This window comes from Schistocerca americana, chromosome 4, assembly GCF_021461395.2.
Source record: "Schistocerca americana isolate TAMUIC-IGC-003095 chromosome 4, iqSchAmer2.1, whole genome shotgun sequence".
NCBI classification, from domain to species: Eukaryota; Metazoa; Arthropoda; class Insecta; order Orthoptera; family Acrididae; genus Schistocerca; species Schistocerca americana.
The window spans coordinates 825,731,610-825,753,974 of NC_060122.1; the positions used below are offsets into that span (position 1 = coordinate 825,731,610).

At 41.5% G+C, this 22,365-nt stretch overlaps 1 protein-coding gene and 1 non-coding gene across 2 annotated transcripts in view; both read right to left on the reverse strand.

Annotated features, from left to right (window-relative positions):
• Window positions 1–22,365, reverse strand: part of LOC124612662 (non-homologous end-joining factor 1-like) — a 146,824-nt gene that overhangs the window by 74,858 nt on the left and 49,601 nt on the right. The window contains exon 3 of the mRNA XM_047140984.1: window positions 9,409–9,547. Coding sequence (XP_046996940.1) covers window positions 9,409–9,547 — 139 coding nt within the window. The remainder of the gene's footprint in view (window positions 1–9,408; window positions 9,548–22,365) is intronic.
• Window positions 11,953–12,024, reverse strand: Trnas-aga. Its single transcript has one exon. It is a non-coding gene; the product is annotated as a tRNA-Ser (tRNA).

The following is a 22,365-nucleotide window of genomic DNA, read 5'->3' on the forward strand; positions in this document are numbered from 1 at the left end:
GAAATGCTCCATCGCAGCGAGGCCCTGGACGTGCGGAATATTTGTGTATAAAGACGTGGCATCAATGGTTACAAGGATGGTTTCCGGGGGTAACAGATTGGGTAAGGATTCCAGGCGTTTAAGGAAGTGGTTGGTGTCTTTGATGAAGGATGGGAGACTGCATGTAATGGGTTGAAGGTGTTGATCTACGTAGGCAGAGATACGTTCTGTGGGGGCTTGGTAACCAGCTACAATGGGGCGGCCGGGATGATTGGGTTTGTGGATTTTAGGAAGAAGGTAGAAGGTAGGGGTGCGGGGTGTCGGTGGGGTCAGGAGGTTGATGGAGTCAGGTGAAAGGTTTTGCAGGGGGCCTAAGGTTCTGAGGATTCCTTGAAGCTCCGCCTGGACATCGAGAATGGGGTTACCTTGGCAAACTTTGTATGTGGTGTTGTCTGAAAGCTGACGCAGTCCCTCAGCCACATACTCCCGACGATCAAGTACCACGGTCGTGGAACCCTTGTCCGCCGGAAGAATGACGAGGGAAACATTCCACATAGGAAAAATATATCTAAAAACAAAGATGATGTGACTTACCAAATGAAAGTGCTGGCAGGTCGACAGACACACAAACATACACACAAAATTCAAGCTTTCGCAACAAACTGTTGCCTCATCAGGAAAGAGGGAAGGAGAGGGAAAGACGAAAGGATGTGGGTTTTAAGGGAGAGTGTAAGGAGTCATTCCAATCCCGGGAGCAGAAAGACTTACCTTAGGGGGAAAAAAGGACGGGTATACACTCGCACACACACACATATCCATCCACACATATACAGACACAAGCAGACATATTTAAAGACAAAGAGTTTGGGCAGAGATGTCAGTCGAGGCAGAAGTGCAGAGGCAAAGATGTTGTTGAATGACAGGTGAGGTATGAGTGGCGGCAACTTGAAATTAGCGGAGATTGAGGCCTGGTGGATAACAGGAAGAGAGGATATATTGAAGAGCAAGTTCCCACCTCCAGAGTTCGGATAGGTTGGTGTTAGTGGGAAGTATCCAGATAACCCGGACGGTGTAACACTGTGCCAAGATGTGCTGGCCGTGCACCAAGCCATGTTCAGCCACAGGGTGATCCTCATTACCAACAAACATTGTCTGCCTGTGTCCATTCATGCGAATGGACAGTTTGTTGCTGGTCATTCCCACATAGAATGCGTCACAGTGTAGGCAGGTCAGTTGGTAGATCACGTGGGTGCTTTCACACGTGGCTCTGCCTTTGATCGCGTACACCTTCCGGGTTACAGGACTGGAGTAGGTGGTGGTGGGAGGGTGCATGGGACAGGTTTTACACCGGGGGCGGTTACAAGGGTAGGAGCCAGAGGGTAGGGAAGGTGGTTTGGGGATTTCATAGGGATGAACTAAGAGGTTACGAAGGTTAGGTGGACGGCGAAAAGACACTCTTGGTGGAGTGGGGAGGATTTCATGAAGGATGGATCTCATTTCAGGGCAGGATTTGAGGAAGTCGTATCCCTGCTGGAGAGCCACATTCAGAATCTGATCCAGTCCCGGAAAATATCCTGTCACAAGTGGGGCACTTTTGTGGTTCTTCTGTGGGAGGTATATATATATATGGAATGTTTCCCTCTATATATATATATATATATATATATATATATATATATATATATATATCCCACGTGGAATGTTTCCCTCTATTATATATATATATATATATATATATATATATATATATATATATATATATATATATATATATATAAATTATAAACAGCCAACCAGTTGCAATGGATAAAGAATTCTTGCAGAGCTGACAACCGACTGAATGTCAGTTGTGAGCTCTGCAAGATCCATGTACTAATTTATATTTACGTGACAAACCCTAATTCTAGGGCTATATTTCATTTTTGACAAATGGGTCTATGCCGACATTTGCAAAAACGGCGATGGTACATTAGTCCTTACTAATGTAAAATTGACACCTTCTGAAGAAGACAAATTTATATTTGTCGAAACCTAGGTAAAGAATTCTTTATCCATTGCAACTGGTCGGCTGTTTATAATTTTATTATGTGGAACCGTTGCTGTTGTGCAGCTATGTTTAAAATATCCAGAAATGTCCAGAGATACAGCACTTTAAAATTTTTTCCAATATTTCCATCTTCAAAATGGTATGCACAGTGTCATCTTTGGAGCAGAAATGTTTTTGGAGAAAACAAAGAAATACATATTCCTTACTTACTCTTTCATTTTAACATATGCTAAATTCAATATCATCCAAGATTATAAAGGTAAGATTTTTTTCTTAGCCTGCCTGAATTTATATGGTCTATGCCAGTAGTAACCCGCCTGTTACTGATAACTATTACCTGATCCGACATATGTGCAGAGTGGCACCTGCCAGAAATTGTAACTTTTTATCTGCATACTTGAGCATCTGAGCTCTCACTTGTCAAATGTATTCCAGTCATGTTATTACTCACTGTGCACTCATATTCCCATTGTCAGTCAGTGACCAATTAAAAGTTAGTTATTTATGACTTTGTATTTCCTTGTGTTTCTAGTTAGAACAGATACAGGGCATTTTATGTTATTCACTTCAGGACTGTCCATTTTTGTAGCAATGGAACTGTGGGTGATAGAGCATTGTGTGTGTGTGTGTGTGTGTGTGTGTGTGTGTGTATATGATACCGTTCTCCTAAATGCTGAGTCCACTGTTGCAATGTGGCAAATATTTTGTACCCGATTTCAGTGCACACCTCCAAGTCACAATACCACTATAAGGTGTGTTACTGGTTTCAGAACAGCAGCAAATATTGTTAAGAAGAACCCATGAGATTCTGATTAAAAATGCCAGGACCCTGATAACGTCTCCACTGTGAAAGAGGCAATCATTAGGGCTTCCAAAAATGAGAAGATGACCCAAATACAACGGTGTATATGATCAATGAGGTATACTTTCACTTAAATGTTTCATTTTACAAACAACAATTGTTTTTGTGCCCCTGAACAACATTACCTAGTTCACAAAAGATCTCTCTACTCCACACGTGCAACTCAGTGATATGCTGTAGCCGCTGTTAATCAGGTCTTGTTCTTCTGGGGTGGAGAGCATAACAGATACAATGGACTCTGAATGTTACATACTCAAGATAAAGACATTCTGATGGAATTATAGAGACAATAGATAAACACAGGGGGTGCTTATTTTCAACACGATTGTGCAACAGTGCACACTGCAAATGCACCCATGCCAGTTGTGATGAATGTTTTCCCCTGCCTATCACCAGACTTGTCCATTTGCGACATTCTTATGTGGCTATTTGATAGAAAGCATCTATGTTAACAAACTCCAAAGTTGAATGGAGGTGAAAACTGCCATTAAAGAAGAGGTGGCTCTGACTGACCAATGCCATATGGCTCAAGATATGAAAATTGGAATGTACTGTAAATGACCATGTAAATCAAATAAGAGTTAACTTTTAATCTTGTATTAAAAAAAACCAACATATTACCACTCATTTGAAAACTGTACGTTTCCTTTAGGTCACCCTGTTGCTTTGACTTAGTGGTTAAGTACCCTGGTTATAAACCCAAAATGTAAAAAGTGACCAACCATTTGGGTTTTGAGCTACTGTTGATACTACGACCTTTTTGACTACTATGCAGCTTTTGCCTCTGGCAATACTTTGTGTACAAGAAAAAGTCCAATAAAACCATAGTTCGGATTCCATATCAGTCTGATGCTTGTACCACACTGTAATGGAAATGATTAACACCACATACTGGAAATGAACATATTTTTTACAATGCAATCAGAGTGTACACACTTTTATTGTTCCAAGATGACCAGTTTCAACATCCTTATGCTATGATTATGAGCTCCCTGCCGCCGCTGGATAAGCAGTAACCAGCAGCAAGTCGCACTCTTAGCTCACTTATTTGTTTTACAGTTTAATTCTTAATTTCTTTGCGTGTTTTTAGGTACTTGCATAGTTTAATTCACAAATTTTGGGAGTATTATAGTATCTGAGAGTTGTAGAATCGCATTTTAGTACCCATATAGTGTAAATTTGCTTAGTCATCAGTTATCTGTTTGTTTTGAACAGCTTGTGAGATAAAAGAGAGGGAAAAAATTGCTAGGGATGGATAGGGGCTGTGCCTGTTGTGTACGGATTCAGGGGGGATTGGCCACCATCCGTAAACAGCTGGAAGCTGTACTGGCCGTGGTCGACAGGCTCCAAGCTGTTGCCCTGGGCCGTGGTGACATTGGGACACCCGAGGCGAGCGCTTTGGCGCCTCTGGAACCTGTAGCATCACCTGGGATCTCTGATGCCACTGCCCCCCTCGGATTCGGACATCCTTGCTGGTCTACACTTGCCTGATGGTGATTGGCGAACTGTGGCGGGGTCGTGAATCCCTGGGCGGAAGGCGAAAGTTGGTGCTGGCCGCAAGGCTGTAACCTTTTGCCTCCATAACAGGTTTGAGGTACTGCCCACTGCTGAAAGTACTTCTGAGCCAGCAAGGGTGGCCTCACCTGTTGCGGCAGTGGCCGGTCTTCCTGAGAGGTCCGGACAACCGCAGAGGGTGGGATTGCTTGTCACTGGGAACTCCAATGTTAGGCGGGTAATGGAGCCCCTTAGGGATATGGCAACTAAGGATGCGAAGAAAGCCAATGTGCACTTTGTGTGCATACCGGGGGAGTCATCCAAAATGTGGAAAAGGTCCTTCCAGAAGCCATGAAGGGTACAGGGTGCAGCCAACTTCAGGTGGTGGCTCATGTTGGCACAAATGACGTGTGTCGCTATGGATCGGAAGAGATTCTCTCTGGTTTCCGGCAACTATCTGAGTTGGTGAAGACGGCCAGTTTTCTAGCGAGATGAAGGCAGAGCTCACCATCTGCAGCATCGTCGATAGGACCGATTGCTGACCTCTGCTACAGAGCCGAGTGGAAGGTCTGAATCAGAGGTTCAGATGGTTCTATGACTGCGTAGGCTGCAGATTCCTCGACTTGCGCCATAGGGTGGTGGGGTTTTGGGTTTCGCTAAATAGGTCAGGTGTCCACTACATACAGGAGGCGGCTACACGGGTAGCAGGGGCTGTGTGACTGTGGGCAGTTTTTTAGGTTAGACAGTCTCAGGAAAGGTCAACAAGGGCTCCAGTCTCAAACGGTACAGGGCAAAGAAACAATGAGACTCAACCAAGCAACAATCGGTACTGTAGTTGTAAATTGTTGTAGCTATGTTGGAAAAGTACAAAAGCTTCAAATGCTGATAAAAAGCACTGAAGCTGAGTTACAGGAACAGAAAGTTGGCTTAAGCCAGAGGTAAACTCTGTCGAAATTTTTACAGATGCGCAAACCGTGTTCAGAAAGGATAGATTAAATAAAGAAGGTAGTGGGGTGTTTGTTTCTAATGAGAGTAGTTTATCTTCTAGTGAAGTTGAAATAGATAGTTTCTGAGAATTACTAGGGGTAGAGGTTATACCCAACAGCCATACCAAAATAATAATTGACTCCTTCTACCGACCCCCCCGTTTCAGATGATATAATAACTGAACGGTTTAAAGAAAAGTTGAATCTCATTACAAATAAGTACCCCCAGTCATAGAGTTATAATTGGTGGAGACTTCAATCTACCCTCGAGTTGTTGGAAAAATACATGTTCAAAGCCGGTGGTAGACAGAAAACATCTTCTGAAGTTGTACTAAATGCTTTCTCTGAGAATTATTTTGAACAATTAGTTCATGAGCCCACACGAATTGTAAATGGTTGCGAAAACACACTTGACCTCTTAGCCACAAATAATCCAGATCTAATAGAGAGTATCATGACCAATACAGGGATTATTGAACACAAGGTCACTGTAGTGAGGCTAAGCTATACCAACCAAAACCACTAAAAATAAATGCAAAATATATCTATTTTAAAACAGCAGATAAAAATTTGCTTGATGCCTTTCTAAGAGAGTCTCCATTCCTTCCAAGCTAATTAAGTAAGTGTAGACCAGATATGGCTCTAATACACAGATACAGTATTGACAGCAATAGATAGATTCATACAGCATAAGTTAATAAGAGACAGGACTGATCATCATGGTACACAAAACATGTCAGAACACTGTTGCAGAAGCAACGAAAAAAGCATGCCAAATTCAGAAGAACGCAAAATTCCCAAGACTGGCTAAGTTTCACGGAAGCTCGAAATTTAGTGTGGATGTCATTGCAAGATGCTTTTAATTGTTTCCACAATGAAACATTGTCTCAAAATACGGTAGAAAACCCAAAGAGATTCTGGTTGTATGTTAAGTAAGTACACCAGTGATAGAAAACAATCAATACCGTCACTGCGCAATAGCGATGGAAATGTTACCGATGATGGTGCCACTAAAGCAGAGTTACTAAATACAGTTTTCCATAATTCCTTCACGAAAGAAGATGAAGTAAATATTCCAGAATTCGAAACCAGATCAGCTGTTAGCATGAGTGACATAAAAGTAGATATCTTAGGTGCTGCGAAACAACTCAAATCACTTAAGAAAGGCAAGTCTTCTGGTCCAGATGGTATACCAATCAGGTTCCATTCAGAGTATGCAGGCACAATAGCACCTTTCTTAGCAATCATATACAATCGCTCACTTGACAAAAGGTCTGTTCCTAAAGACTGGAAAGTAGCACAGGTCACACCAAAATTCAAGAAAGAAAATTGTAGTAACCCATTGAATTACAGACCCGAATTACAGACCCAAATCACTGACCACAATTTGCAGTACGATTTTGGAGCATATACTGTACTCAAACATTATGAATCACCATGAAGAAAATGACTTATTGATACATAACCAACATGGATTCAAAAAACGTTGTTCTTGTGCAACACAGCAAGCTCTTTATTCCCATGAAGTAATGAGTGCTGTTGACAAGGGATCTCAGATCAATTCCATATTCCTAGATTTCCAGAAGGCTTTTGAAACCATTCCTCCAAGCGACTATTAATCAAATTGCATGCATATGGAGTATCATCTCAGTTGTGGACTGGATTCCTGATTTCCTCTCAGAGAGGTCACAGTTCGTAGTGATAAGACGGTAAATCATCGAGTAGAACAGAAGTGACATCTGGTGTTCTGTAAGGTAGTGTCATAGGCCCTCTGCTGTTCCTGATTTACATAAATGATCTAGGTGATGATCTGGGCAGCCCCCTCAGATTTTTTGCAGATGACACTGTAATTTACAGTCTAGTAAAATCATCGACTGATCAATTCCAATTACAAAATGATCTAGAGAGAATTTCTGTGTGGGACGAAAAGTGGCAATTGGCACTAAACCAAGAAAAGTGCAAGGTCATCCACATGGGTACTACAAGAAATCCGATAAATTTTGGGTATACGATAAATCACACAAATCTAAAGGCTGTCAGTTCAACTAAATACCTAGGAATTACAATTACGAGCAACTTAAATTGGTTAGACCACATAGATAATACTGTGGGGAAGGCAAAACAAAGACTGCACTTTGTTGGCAGAACACTTAGAAGATGCGACAAACCCACTAAAGAGTCAGCCTATGGTACACTTGTCCGTCCTCTGCTGGAATATTGCTGCACGGTGTGGGATCCTTACCAGGTAGGACTGATGGAGTACATTGAAAAAGTGCAAAGAACAGCAGCTCGTTTGGTGTTATCGCACAACAGGGGTGAGAATGTCACTGATACGATACGCGAGTTGGGGTGGCAGGCACTGAAACAAAAGCGGTTGTCTTTGTGGCGAGATCTATTTACGAAATTTTAATCACCAATTTTCTCTTCCTAATGTGAAAATATTTTGACACCCACCTACATAGGGATAAATGATCATCATAATAAAATAAGAGAAATCAGAGCTCAAACGGAAAGATTTAGATGTTCCTTTTTCCCACGCGCCATTCGAGAGTGAAATGGTAGAGTAGTAGTACAAAAATGGTTCGATGAACCCTCTGCCAGGCACTTAAGTGTGAATTGCAGATTAACCATGTAGGTGTAGATGTTATTTGACCTAAGGGGGAAACAAAGATGATAAAAGGTGAGCGGGGGGTTGGAGGAAGACTACAAACTGAATCATGCATTATATAAAAAAAATTCCATATACCTTATGAACTTGTTATAAAAAGGCCAAAATTACACATACCTTATGAAACTTGTCATAAAATTGCCATGTTACATTACATGAAATCAAAATCATAAAAGGCACTCCCCACACATACTTATCATGATTAAAATCCAGTTGATAAAATGTGCACAGTTGATAAAATCCTTGTACCAACCATGGATGTTAGCAGCAAATGTGACTGTCACAAGCTTGCCGCACAGCACTATGCTGTTGGCGGAGTTCTAACAGATGCAGCAGACGAGCTACAAAGTCGCCTATCTCGCCACTGGAGGGCATGTGTAGTACAAGCTGAAGATCACATGCTGTGGTTACAAACAACAAATAGTGGTGCACCAGAAGTAAAGATAAATTTTTCAAAGTGCCCATTATAACAATTAGGAATATCACCTGACCATACAAATAAAATTACCATGAGCTTATGGTCCATATAAAATCTGTAGTAATCACAGGCTGTGTGCATAAGCACACAATGTCTACTAACTTTTATCTTTGGGGGCAAATACTGATATGTAAATATAAACATCTCTGTCTTCCTAGTTGAGCTTCACTGGTCACTTTAGTCTAACTTCATAGCCGTTCGGATGTGCGTATTAGTTGCTGACAAGATGTGAAAGATGGGTGGCAGTTCTTTTTTTGTATAGCATATGTTGTGTTGTTAAATGTGTGACTGCACAAATCAAAAAATGAATATACATCTCTGAAGCTGTTATTATTAATGTCAATATACCAAATGAAAAGAATGTCAATAAACCAAATGAAAAGAATCCACAGGTCCTTCTGCACCATGTAGGAACCATCAAGATGACTGCACCAGTAAATAGAAGGAGACACAATTTACATAGAAAATCGAGGTAAGATCAAATAAAAATTTACAACTTTCTGACTGACATTAAGATTTTTGTTCTAACCTGTCACCTTTTATCTTCAGCTTTTCACACAGTTGAAGGATAATGAGTCAAACCAGCTCCCTGTTAAAGTGAGGTTTACAACAAACACTATAACTTTATGTTATCTTGAAAGGTGAATAGGGATCAGAAAACCAAGAATTGGCTGGGTGAGGAAACCATCGACAAAATGATGAAAGCAAGGTTTGTTTTCCTGTAAATTACTTTGACAAGCATTTGAAGAAGAATAAGAAGAAAAAGCAGAAACAGACACATTGTATTCTAACTAAATGGGACTTAACCCACAAACTTTCTTACAGCTCTTTGTTTGATTATATGTAAAACAACCATCATAAAACTGTTTTTACATATGCCATTGAGTAACTTACTTCTGCAGATCTGTGCACCCTCCAGTTTATATTGCTGAATTTCTACATCTTTTCTCTTCAAAATTTCATATAATTGTGTTACTCTACCCTGCAGCTCTTTTACCATTAGTGCCAAAGGAACTGTTACTTCTTGCATAAACTGAAAAGCAAATTTTGTAGACATATAACAAGTGAAGCAACAGAATATCAGTGACTGTGTTATTTCAAGATACTAAAATTTATTTTACAATGTAATGTGCAAAGAGAAACTCCAATTCTAGAACACCCCACAATAAATAATTCAGTCAGATGACAAAAATTTTATTTTCTACGAGGGCCGTTCAGAAAGTAACCTCCGGTTGATTTAAAAAAATACACCAAGTTAGTTAGCACACTGGACTCGCATTCGGGAGGACGACGGTTCAATCCCGCGTCCGGCCATCCTGATTTAGGTTTTCCGTGATTTCCCTAAATCGCTCCAGGCAAATGCCGGGATGGTTCCTTTGAAAGGGCACGGCCGACTTCCTTCCCCGTCCTTCCCTAATCCGATGAGACCGATGACCTCGCTGTTTGGTCTCTTCCCCCAAACAACCCAACCCCAACACCAAGTTAAATAAAAATATTTTAATATATACATCTTACAACTACATCTTTGCACTATTTTTCTACATAGTCTCCATAGCGATTGAGGCACTTATCGTATCTCTTCACAAGCTTTGAAATTCCTTCTGCATAAAAATCACCCGCTTGTGCCTGGAGCCAGCCTGTGACCGCATCTTTGAGCTCTTCGTCGTCATCAAACCGCTGTGACCCGAGCCATTTCTTCAAATGCATGAAGAGGTGATAATCACTTGGCGCCAGGTCTGGGCTGTAAGGTGGATGGTTGATAACGTCCCACTTGAAGGACTCAAGAAGGGCCGTTGTTCTGCGAGCAGAGTGAGGACGGGCGTTATCGTGCAAAAAAACGATACCGGAAGTCAGCATACCACGGCGTTTGTTCTGTATAGCCCGTCGTAACTTTTTTATTGTTTCACAGTACACGTCTTGATTAATGGTCGTACCACGTTCCATGAATTCAACCAACAACACCCCTTTGGCATCCCAAAACACCGTTGCCATCAGTTTTCTGGCAGAAAAATCTTGCGAGGCTTTTCTTGGTTTGGTAGGCGAACTCGAATGTGCCCACATCTTTGATTGTTCTTTTGTCTCAGGGTTCACGTACTTAATCCAGGTTTCGTCACCGGTCACGATTCTGTTTAACAATGGTTCTCCTTCGTCCTCATAACGTGACAGAAAGTCTAATGCAGAGGCCATTCTTTGAGTTTTGTGGTGGTCGGTAAGAATTTTGGGCACCCATTGTGCACAGAACTTACGGTAACCCAATCTTGCTGTCACTATCTCGTACAAGAGAGTCTTAGAAATCTGTGGAAAACCAGTAGACAACTCCGACATTGAGAAACATCGATTTTCACGAACTTTTGCATCAACTGTCTGAACGAGTTCGTCAGTCACCAATGATGGTCTACCACTCCTCTCTTCATCATGAACGTTTTCTCGTCCACTTTTAAATAAACGTACCCATTCACAGACAACTCCTTCACTCATAACTCTTGGTCCGTACACGGCACAAAGCTCACAATGAATAGCTGCTGCAGAATATCCTTTGGCTGTAAAAAACCTTATGACAGCACGCACTTCACATTTGGCGGGGTTTTCTATTGCAGCACACATTTCAAACTGCCACAAAAACTAAACTAGCGCAGGTACGACGTTCACTCGACCACGGCTTGATGCCGACTGACCTGTTGAGTGCGTGAACGCACAGATGGTGTCGCTACTCCCCCCACAACCCGCACTGTGACCAATCGGAGGTTACTTTCTGAACCGCCCTCGTATTTACAGTTCCCAATACACTTTATAGTTTGAATTTGTAATTAAATATGGTGGAGTAGGTAGTATTATCATATCTTTAATTTACTTTCAACACACTGAAATATGAATGAGGTACTGCATGATGCTGGTTGAAATACAAATCATTTTGTTGCATTATTGAGTGGTTGACAGGCACATAAGCATGACTGAAATCACTGAGGAGCCTTCTGGCAGTGTCTTTTTTCAGAGGGAGTGGGGCAAATCGGTTGACTGCAGTGTCCTATTCATCTACATTGTCCAATCACTGTGGCAGTGAGAGAATATGTGTGTGTGTGTGTGTGTGTGTGTGTGTGTGTGTGTGTGTGTGTGTGTGCGTGTGTGTGTGCGCGTGCGCAGGGGGGTGGGGGGGGGGTGCAAGCACATGTGTGTTTTTAGGGTTCTGTGTCTCAATCGACATTGTTGTCCATCCTTCTATCCAAATGTTCAAACTATTTTTCTCAGGAACAGGTAGACATATCAAGTTGAAATTTATGTCCCATACTAAGATCTATGGTGTCTTGGTGGTATAATAAACATTAACTTCTACGTCAATGCACTTGAAATATATGGCCAATTATGTCACATATTATGATATTCGCAAACTCAGTTATGAAAGATGCATATATGGAGTTTGAAGCGACAAATGAAAATTTGTACCAAGGCCAGGATTTGAACCCGGGTCTCCTGCTCTCTAGGCAGATGCACTGACCATTATGCCACCCTGGCACAGTGGCTTTACACAACTCCACGGTCTAGAATAGCATGCCTCCCTCTTTAATCCAAACCCCATTCACACCTTAGCCCACTGGTTTTCCCACTCAGCTCGCAAAGCATTGCAGAGGCTCTTGAACTGTACTGGAACAGAATTTCAGCATCGAAGGAACCGTGGGATTCTGCCTGAAACCCAGGCATAGATACTTTTACTCAAATAAAACTATATGGTTCCAGAGACCTTTCCAAATCTCAAACGTCTATGATGTGTTTATGCAGACTGAAGCAATGAATGAAAATTTTTACCGAGGCTGGAATTCAAACCCAGGTCTCCTGCTCAGCAGGCCGATGCACTGACCACTTTGCCACTCATGAACAATGGCTTTCCGTTACTGCACAGACTACCATAGCATGCCTCCCTCCTCAATCAAATTCCCATTCAGACTCAGTCCACTTGGTTTTTCCCCTAAACTCTAACACCATCAGAGAGGCTCTCCAATTGTATTGGAATAGCATCAAAGCAGGCCTAAAGCAATGGTAAATACTCTAAAATCACAACAGCAAAATAACATCTGTCTTTGTGAGCATGATTACTATACATCATAAACACTGAAGTATCTTGATAAGACTGATATTAAATTTTGTAAATAATACTTGCCGGTCACAGAGCGAGTCCCAACAAAAAGGATGTCAACTACTATGGGCAGTCAACGTTATAATTATCACCTTGAAAAAATAAAGCTACATAAATAATTTTTTGTTTATTTGAAGGTTTGTAATGCTGGTGAACACTGAAACCCTTCACACCACAGCACCCACACAACTACACGTTATTAATGGTTTGCGCCATTTTGCTTTAGATTCTCTAATGTCCTGGTACGCTGCTGTGGCGTGTAGATTTCAATACATACTAGGGATGCAGACACATACCAGAAAAGAAACACACAATTATGTCAATGTTAAAAAATATATCAGCCAACCACTCGTTTATAGTGTAAAACACTAAGATTGATGTGTTTCGGAAGTCAATGTTTATTATCAGAATAATAAAAAGTAAAAGAACCTGTTAAAACTCGCTAAAATGGAACATGCACAGGCACAATAAAATTGATAATAAAATTAAAACATTGTGGCTACTTCCCATGTTGCAGCCGTCTCTTCCAAGGTGCATCTCCACATAGTCGTCAAAATATAAAAAACTCTAAAATGGTGTCGCCTATGGTGTTCAACATCTAACCACATGGCTCTCTCCTCTATCGTCGTAAACCGCCCGTGCGTCTTCGTTGATACCTCACACCACGTAGCCAAACACGACACTGAAATGGGAGTGAGCTCATGCACAAGTAAACAAGGAAGTCACAGAGATGTCTATACAAACAGATAACGTATACATGTTCCAAGGACCTCATGAAATTATGGTATCCTGCCAATTGCTAAAAACGTAGTTATAAAAAGAAAACAGTGAAATATTTGAAAAAGTTATTTGTATCACCAGTTAGCTGTTCACTCAGTGTGTTCTGATTATCCACACTATGTATCGTAATTTCCAGCTGTTCTAGTAGATCCAGCTTTTTGCCTTTGTCCTGTCTATGTAAAATAACGAGATCCTGATCATGGGATGTCCTGTTTCCCAAATGTGTGTGGCTACAGCTGACTTTTCGAAATTATTAAGCCGGAAAGCATCGCTATGTTCTTTGTAACATACTTTAAAGGACCTACCAGTTTGGGCTACATAGCTTGCCTTGCACAAGTTACACTGAATTTTATAGACTTCAGCTCTCTCATAGTTACCGCTTTCCTGCTGTAAACTATTTCTTAGTTTAAACCCCAGCGTATTATTGGTCTCAAAACCGGTATCAACTTTAAAAGGTTTGAAAATGTTAGCCACTTTTTGCGAAATATCACCGAAGTTTGGTACTGCGACTCTCGTAATATTATTTGCGGTATTCTTCCTTACATTCACGCACTGTTTCTATCGTATTAATTTATTGACAACGTTTTGGTGATATCCGTTAGCTCTGGCTGGTTGTTTCATGATGTTCAGCTCAGTCATTCTGTCTTCTTCATTCATAGGGACTCTAAAGGCTCTATCAAAGATCTAAAATCAGAAAGTTTCTGGCTATTAGGATGGCAGGAATTATTTTCTATCAACACATGAGTTGTTGTTGGTTTCCTAAATATTTTAAAAACATGCCTACCATTTTGTTTCCTAATACTTAGGTCGAGAAATTGCGGTTCACCATTTTTCTCTTCTTCCACAGTGAATTCAGTTTTACCGTGTAACTCGTTACACTTATTTGCTATTTCTGCAACTTCTTTTTCTTGTCCATCAGTAAGAAGCAGCATATCATCTACATAGCATTTTGTAATATACAACTTTATCCACAGGATGTTGTGGGTTAACGAGGAGTCTTTTTTCCAAATGATTTATAAAGATGTCTGCTATGGTTCCAGATATACTGGAACCTATAGCCAGTCCATCTTTTTGCATATAAAATTTATTGTTAAAAGAAAAATAATTATATTTCAGAACAAATTCTAACAGTTCGATGAATTCGACTATTTCTTGCTGAGACAGTGTTTTGTAGTCAAGCAAATTTTCTTTGATGACCTTAACGGCCTCATTTATCGGCACATTTGCATAAGGGTTTTTAATGTCTAGAGAATTCTAGAAACAGTCCTTTATGTAAAATTACTAAAATGCTCGATAAAATTCTAAAAGAATCTTTTGTGTTCTCGGATAAGTTTTCAATCACTAATAATTCAGCTTTGATAAATTAAATTAAGGATAAGCCTATCGCTGACATGGCCTGCCTAGTATCTCTAGACATTACAAACCTTTATCCGAATGTGCCAGTAAATGAGGCTGTTAAGATCACCAAAGAAAATTTGCTTAAGTACAAAACACTGTCTCAGCAAGAAATAGTCGAATTCATCGAACTGTTAGAATTCGTTCTGAAACATAATTATTTTTCTTTTAACAATAAATTTTATATGCAAAAAGATGGACTGGCTATGGGTTCCAGTATATCTGGAACCATAGCAGACATCTTTATAAATCATTTGGAAAAAAGACTCCTCGTTAACCCACAACATCCTGTGGATAAAGTTGTATATTACAAAATGCTATGTAGATGATATGCTGCTTCTTATTGATGGACAAGAAAAAGAAGTTGCAGAAATAGCAAATAAGTGTAACGAGTTACACGGTAAAACTGAATTCACTGTGGAAGAAGAGAAAAATGGTGAACCGCAATTTCTCGACCTAAGTATTAGGAAACAAAATGGTAGGCATGTTTTTAAAATATTTAGGAAACCAACAACAACTCATGTGTTGATAGAAAATAATTCCTGCCATCCTAATAGCCAGAAACTTTCTGATTTTAGATCTTTGATAGAGCCTTTAGAGTCCCTATGAATGAAGAAGACAGAATGACTGAGCTGAACATAGTGAAACAACCAGCCAGAGCTAACGGATATCACCAAAACGTTGTCCATAAATTAATACGATAGAAACATTGCATGAATGCAAGGAAGAATACCGCAAATAATATTACGAGAGTCACAGTACCATACTTCGGTGATATTTCGCAAAAAGTGGCTAACTTTTTCAAACCTTTTAAAGTTGATACCGGTTTTGAGACCAATAATACGCTGGGGTTTAAACTAAGAAATAGTTTACAGCAGGAAAGCGATAAATATGAGAGAGCTGGAGTCTATAAAATTCAGTGTAACTTGTGCAAGGCAAGCTATGTACGCCAAACTGGTAGGTCCTTTAAAGTACATTACAAAGAACATAGCGATGCTGTCCGGCTTAATAATTTCGAAAAGTCAGCTGTAGCCACACATATTTGGGAAACGGGACACCCCATGTTGGGAATAGATCAGGATCTCATTATTTTACATAGACAGGAGAAAGACAAAAAGCTGGATCTACTAGAACAGCTGGAAATTACGATACATAGTGTGGATAAACAGAACACGCTGAATGAACAGCTAACAGGTGATACAAATAACTTTTTCCAACATTTCACTGGTTTCTTTTTGTAACTACATTTTTAGCAATTGGCAGGATACCATAATTTCATGAGGTCCTTGGAACATGTATACATTATCTGTTTGTATGGACATCTCTGTGACTTCCTTGTTTACTTGCGCGTGAGCTCACTCGCGTTTCAGTGTCAAATTTGGCTACGTGGTGTGAGGTATCAACGAAGACACACGGGCGGTTTACGACGATAGAGGAGAGAGCCATGTGGTTAGATGTTGAACACCATAGGCGACACCATTTTAGAGTTTTTTATATTTTGACGACTATGTGGAGATGCACCTTGGAAGAGACGGTTGCAACAAGGGAAGTAGCCACGATGTTTTAATTTTATTATCAATTTTATTGTGCCTGGTGCATGTTCCATTTGAGCGAGTTTTAACAGGTTCTTTTACTTTTTATTATTCTGATGAGGGAAGCTTGACTTCCGAAATGCATCAATCTTAGTGTTTTACACTATAAACAAGTGGTTGAGCCGATACATTCTTTAACATTGACATTCACAACCACGATCTCTCATCCAGTATGGATAAAATCAAAACTCAATTATGTAACTAATTTTGGAGGTGATAATTGAAACTTTACAAATATCCCAAATAAATGTCATATCTACATTCCAAAAAGGAAATTAGTTCGATGAAAACACCCACAGAGGAAATTTTTTGCTGAATATAAGTTACAAGCAGCATGCAATGGGAAACATAGAAATAAGGAAAAACACAAAAATAAGAAAAAACACAGAAATAAGAAAAATATTGCTTAATTGCTTCTAAACAAATATCCAAATAAATTTTACTATGATCGTACACTTAAAGTTTTATTCCACGTCATTAAGACCACTGCAAAGTGCCAAGAATATATGCAGAAACAAGTTCTCCATTCATCAGTTACACAAAAGCACCTGACAATACTGGCAAGATTTCTTTCTATTTTTCCAGCACAGAAAGTGAATGCTGTTTGTACAGTCCATGCAGTATACTGATGGGTCACAATTTACACAAAGTTTAATAAACCCATAGCACTTTTTATTTGAGGGGTGTCACACAGATTAATTATGCCATCAATATTATTCAACTTAGCCCTTTATGCCATGGTTAAAATATGGATAGCAGAAATGAAATCAAGCTGTCACAGGAAACAATAAATAATATTTTATTTACCAATGACCACAGATATTAGCAATTACAGATTATAATGTGTAAAAATGTGATTACTAATCGAACAAAACTTTAAGATATGCACGTTTATGAATTGAGAAATCTAGATCCACAAAACATGTGCTCTGGCAATCAAGTGAGCAATAAAAAGTGCCATGGCAACACAGTGATGCACGACACAGTAATATTGATAAAGTACACCCGCAAACCAGGCATATACAGTGGGCAGAGCTGAAAACAGAGTTGTCCTTCCAAAGGTGGAAGTTCTGTGCCATTTCCTCTGCATTGAACCCCTTCACACAGGTGAATCAAGCCGACTGCCTTCTGCTTCAGCTACAAGAGTTTGAAATAATTGTTTACAGAAATCTTCAGTAATTTTCATGTTGCTGGATGGTTCAGAGGGATTAGGAACACAGAGAAGAATAAAAATGTTTAAAATCAGTGCTATCTTTATGAATGCATGGGAAGAGAATGCCCAAATTCATAACAGTGAATTCTGTATAAACACACATTGGTGTTTAGTATGATACTGTAGTTTAATGAGGATAAAACTCTCAGACTGGATGGAAAAGTCTTAATAATGGCTTTAAAATTGAATATCATTATGGAGAGCAAGAAAAAAGTTTCTTGGTAGTATGCAGCTTACGAAATAAATTAAGAAAATCAAAATGTGTATTTTTAGCTTAACAACAAAAATATGACATATGAACAAAAATATTAATAAATAATTTTACTGTTAATAAAATGGAAGTAACTCTTAAATAATAGTAATTTTTACTCTGAAAAGTTTTCATTGCTGGATTAAAGAAAATACTCCTTGTGTTCATTTCGTCACAAGTAAACCTTACCTTCATTTTGACAAACCTAAAAATAACTTTTTTTGATAACACATGCAATAGTATTTGCAAAAAAAATGTTTCTCCATGCGAAATGTAAAGTAACTCAGAACACACAGCTTTAGAGACCATTTGCTGTCTTTTCTCCAATGAGCAGCTTCTTTGTTTCCTCACTGCTTCTTAACAATAGTACTAAATATCCCAAATGTTCAGCTATGTTTTAGTCAAATGATTGCCTCTTCCAACTAGTTCCAGCTCATACAGCAGTAACTGAGACTACTGGAGGGAGTGCACTTATTGGAAACTTTGACTTGTTCATCAGCTAACCACATCCACTGACTAACAATGGGCGGCATTTACCATGTGTTGTGCCTCTCTGCCAGTAGCATACCCTCTCAAGGTGCAGGTTATCATCCCTATGGACTGCTGTCCTCACACTACCCTTTTATAACACACATACTAGCATGAAAGTTCCCGACATGGCGCCCTATCATTTGAAAGCACTAATGACACCACTACTGGTCTCTTTCACACTATATTGCCAGGAATGAATGGGTCCCAGGGGCATGCCTGAAACAGTGAGAATCTTTCTATGCAAGACCAACTATTGGTGAATTTCTGGTCAGTTTGTGGTGGGCAAGATACACAATCTTCCAATTCACTTGGTGCTTTCTGCTGTATCCACAAACTACAGTAGCAGCACTTCATACGACAAGGCTTGTCAGATCGCAACACCTGTTACACTCCGCTCTGCTGAGGATGACACACCAGACAGCGGACAAACCCTGTGGCTCGGTTTATGGTTACTTGGTGCCAACCAGGGGTCTGCGGAGTTACATAAGTAGGCCTGCACTGTGATGCACCACCAGCTTTGTGTATTTGCTTGCTAGACGTCATCACATTACACAGCAGCTGCATCACTGCTGATGCCTCTTGCCTATTCCACAGAATTGCTATGACTACGAGGTCATCAGTCCCTTCTTCCAAATAAAACAATGCCACAAGTGTGAGAATGAAACAAACGAGACTGACAACTCAAAACGGAATGAAAGGAAAAATCACAAGAACGATGAAGGGCAATAAACATGTAAATGGACAAAAGGGGACATGAAAACCACAGAAACGCAAGAAACTGGATGAAGAGATTAAAACAACAAAGCAGATTACCATGAGAATAAAAAAGGAGAAGCCAGCCACTCTGCAACACATTAAAACCTCCACCCTAGAACCACTAGGGTGGAGGACACAGAGGGACAAAGGACATGGGCTAAAACTAAGATCAAACTATAAAACCCACCCTCACAAATAAAACATAAAACTAAATAAGGCGATGAGGCGTTGCCAGATAAAATTAGCGGCAACAAGTCCAGTAAAACCCAATCATTGGGCAGTCAAAGTGGGACAGTACACCAGAATATGGGCCACTGTCAACCAGGTGCCGCACCGACACTCAGGCAGGTTTTCACGGTGCAGGAAGTAACAATGGGTCACTCAAGCGTGGCCAATGCAGAGCCGGTAGAGAACAACTGATTCCATGCGAGAGGCCCGCGTGGGAGACTTCAACACGTTTGCAGTCTCCTTAATGACACGCAGTTTGTTGTGTGTACTGCTATGCCATTCCATCTCCCAAAGTCAAAAAACCCTACAGTATAAGTCAGAAAGCAGGTCAGGTTCACAGATGCCTATCTCCAGAAGCAGTTTCTGCATAGCCTGTTTGGCCAGCCTGTCGGCAAGTTCATTGCCTGAGATGCAGACGTGTCCTGAGATCCACACAAACACCACTGAATGATGGGAACGGTCCAGGGCATAGATGGACTCCTGGATGGATGCTACCAAAGGATGGCAAGGGTGGCACTGGTCGATAGCTTATAAGCTGCTCAAGGAGTCAGCGCTCAGAAGAAACGATTCCCCAGGGGATAAACGGATATACTGAAGTGCACAAGAGATGGCCACCAGCTCTGCAGTGAATAGACTGCAGCCATCGGGCAAGGAGTGCTGTTCAAAGTGGCTTCTGTGGACATAGGTGAAGCCAACATGACCATCAGCCTTCGAGTCGTCAGTGTAAACCACTTCAGAGCCCCGGAACACATCAAGAATGGAGAGCAAGTTGACAGCAGAGAGCGGCAGGAGTAATTGAGTCCTTTGGGTCATGCGAAAGGTCCAGATGAATCTGCAGCCTAGGTGTACACCATGGAGGTGTATGTGGGCGGACCTGGATGGAAGGGGGTAAAGGGAAGGACTCCATTTCTGACAGAAAGGATCGCACACAAACCGCAATTGTTAGCCCTGACCTGGGCTGCTGATGCGGGAGATGAGCTGCTGCGGGTGGAGAAAGGAGATGGTAATTCGGATGCTCAGGAGAACTAGGAATGTGTGCAACTTAACTGGTGAGCAGTTGAGCATGTCGGATCTACAATGGAGGGACTCCGGCCTCCACCAGGACTCTGGTCACCGAACTCGTTCTAAAAGCTCCCGTCGCTAGGCGAATGCCACATTGGTGCAGTGGGTCGAGTACACGCAACGCTGAGGGTACCGCCGAACAATAAACCGGACTCCCATAGGCGGGCTTTAACAAGGGCTTTGTAGAGCTGCAGCAGAGTAGAGCGATCTGCACCCCAGTTGGTGTTGCTCAGGCAGCGAAGGGCACTGAGCTGTTGCCAGCACTTTCGCTTAAGCTGACAAAGGTGAGATAGCCAAGTCAAGGTGTTGAAAAGCAGTCCTAAGAATTGATATGTCTCCACTACAGTGAGTAGACTGTCATGAAGGTAAAGTTCTGTTTCCGGCTGAACAGTATGACATCGATAGAAGTGCATGACACATGACTTACTGGCCAAAAACAGGAAGCCGTGGGTGAGAGACCATGACTGTGCCTTGGGAATGGCCCCCAGTAGGTGCCGCTCAGCAACACCAATACTGGTGGAGCAGTACGAAATGCAGAAGTCGTCTGCAAACAGAGAGAGTGAGACGGACGGCCCTATAGCTGCTGATAGATCATTAATGGCCACTAAAAATAGTGATACACTCAATACAGAATCCTAAGGGACCCCATTCTCCTGGATATGGAGAGAACTATGGGAGGCACCGACTTGGACACAGGAAGTATGGAGTGACAGGAAATTCTGGATAAAAATCGGGAGCGGGCCTCAGAGAACCCACCCGTATAATGGGGCAAGGATATGATGTCGCCAGGTGGCGTCATATGCTTTGCGTGGATCAAAAAAGACTGTAACAAGGTGTCGGCATCTGGAAAAGGCTGTTCGGATGGCAGACTCAAGGGACACAATATTATCAGTGGTAGAGCACTCCTGGCGGAAGCCCCCCTGACATGGAGCCAGTAGGCCACGTGACCCCAGGACCCAACCCAACCGCCGACACACCATACGCTCCAGCAGCTTACAAAGAATGTTGGTGAGGCTGATGGGCCGATAGTTACCCACATCAAGCGGGTTTTTACAGGGTTTGAGCACACCGGAACAATGGTGCTCTCCCGCTATTGCGATGGAAAGATGCCATCGCACCAGATTCAGTTGAAGATGATGAGGAGATGGCACTTTTAGTCAGACGAGAGATGTTTAATCATCTGACTGTGGATCCGATCCAGCCCAGGAGTGGTGTCGGGGCAATGTGCAAGTGCGCTGAGGAGCTCCCACTCTACAAATGGGGTATTATAGGGTTCACTGTGGCGTGTAGTGAACGAGAAGACTTTCCTCTCCATCCGCCGTTTGAGGGTGCAAAAGGCTGGGGGGTGGTTCTCCGACGTAGAGGCTTGAGCATAGTGCTCAGCAAAATGCTTGGCAATCACGTTTGGGTCAGTACATAGCACACCACTGATGGTAACGCCAGGGGTCTGGTGCCCAAAAAGACGTCTGATCTTCGTCCAGAATTGGTAAGGTGACGTATGGTACCCAATGGTTGACACGTACCTCTCCCAACACTCCCGTTTCCGTCGTTTTATAACCTGGTGTACACAGCCTCGGACCCGCTTAAAGGTTACCAGATGCTTTAGGGAAGGGTGTCGCTTACGTCGCTGTAGAGCTTGCCGATGCTCTGTAATTGCCTCAGCAACTTCCGGCAACCACTAAGGGACTGTCTTTCACTGGAGGCACCCCAGAAAGTGAGGGATCGCGTTTTCTGCTGCAGAAACGATTGTGGTAGTCACCTGCTCAACCATCACATTGATGTTACCATGTGGGGGAGAGTCAATGGTGACATCAGAGGTAAAAAGTTTCCCAATCCACCTTGTTTAAAAGTCCATCTGGGCAGGCATCCGTGGGCCTGATGCCGGGACAGTGACAGGAAGATGGGGAAGTGGTCA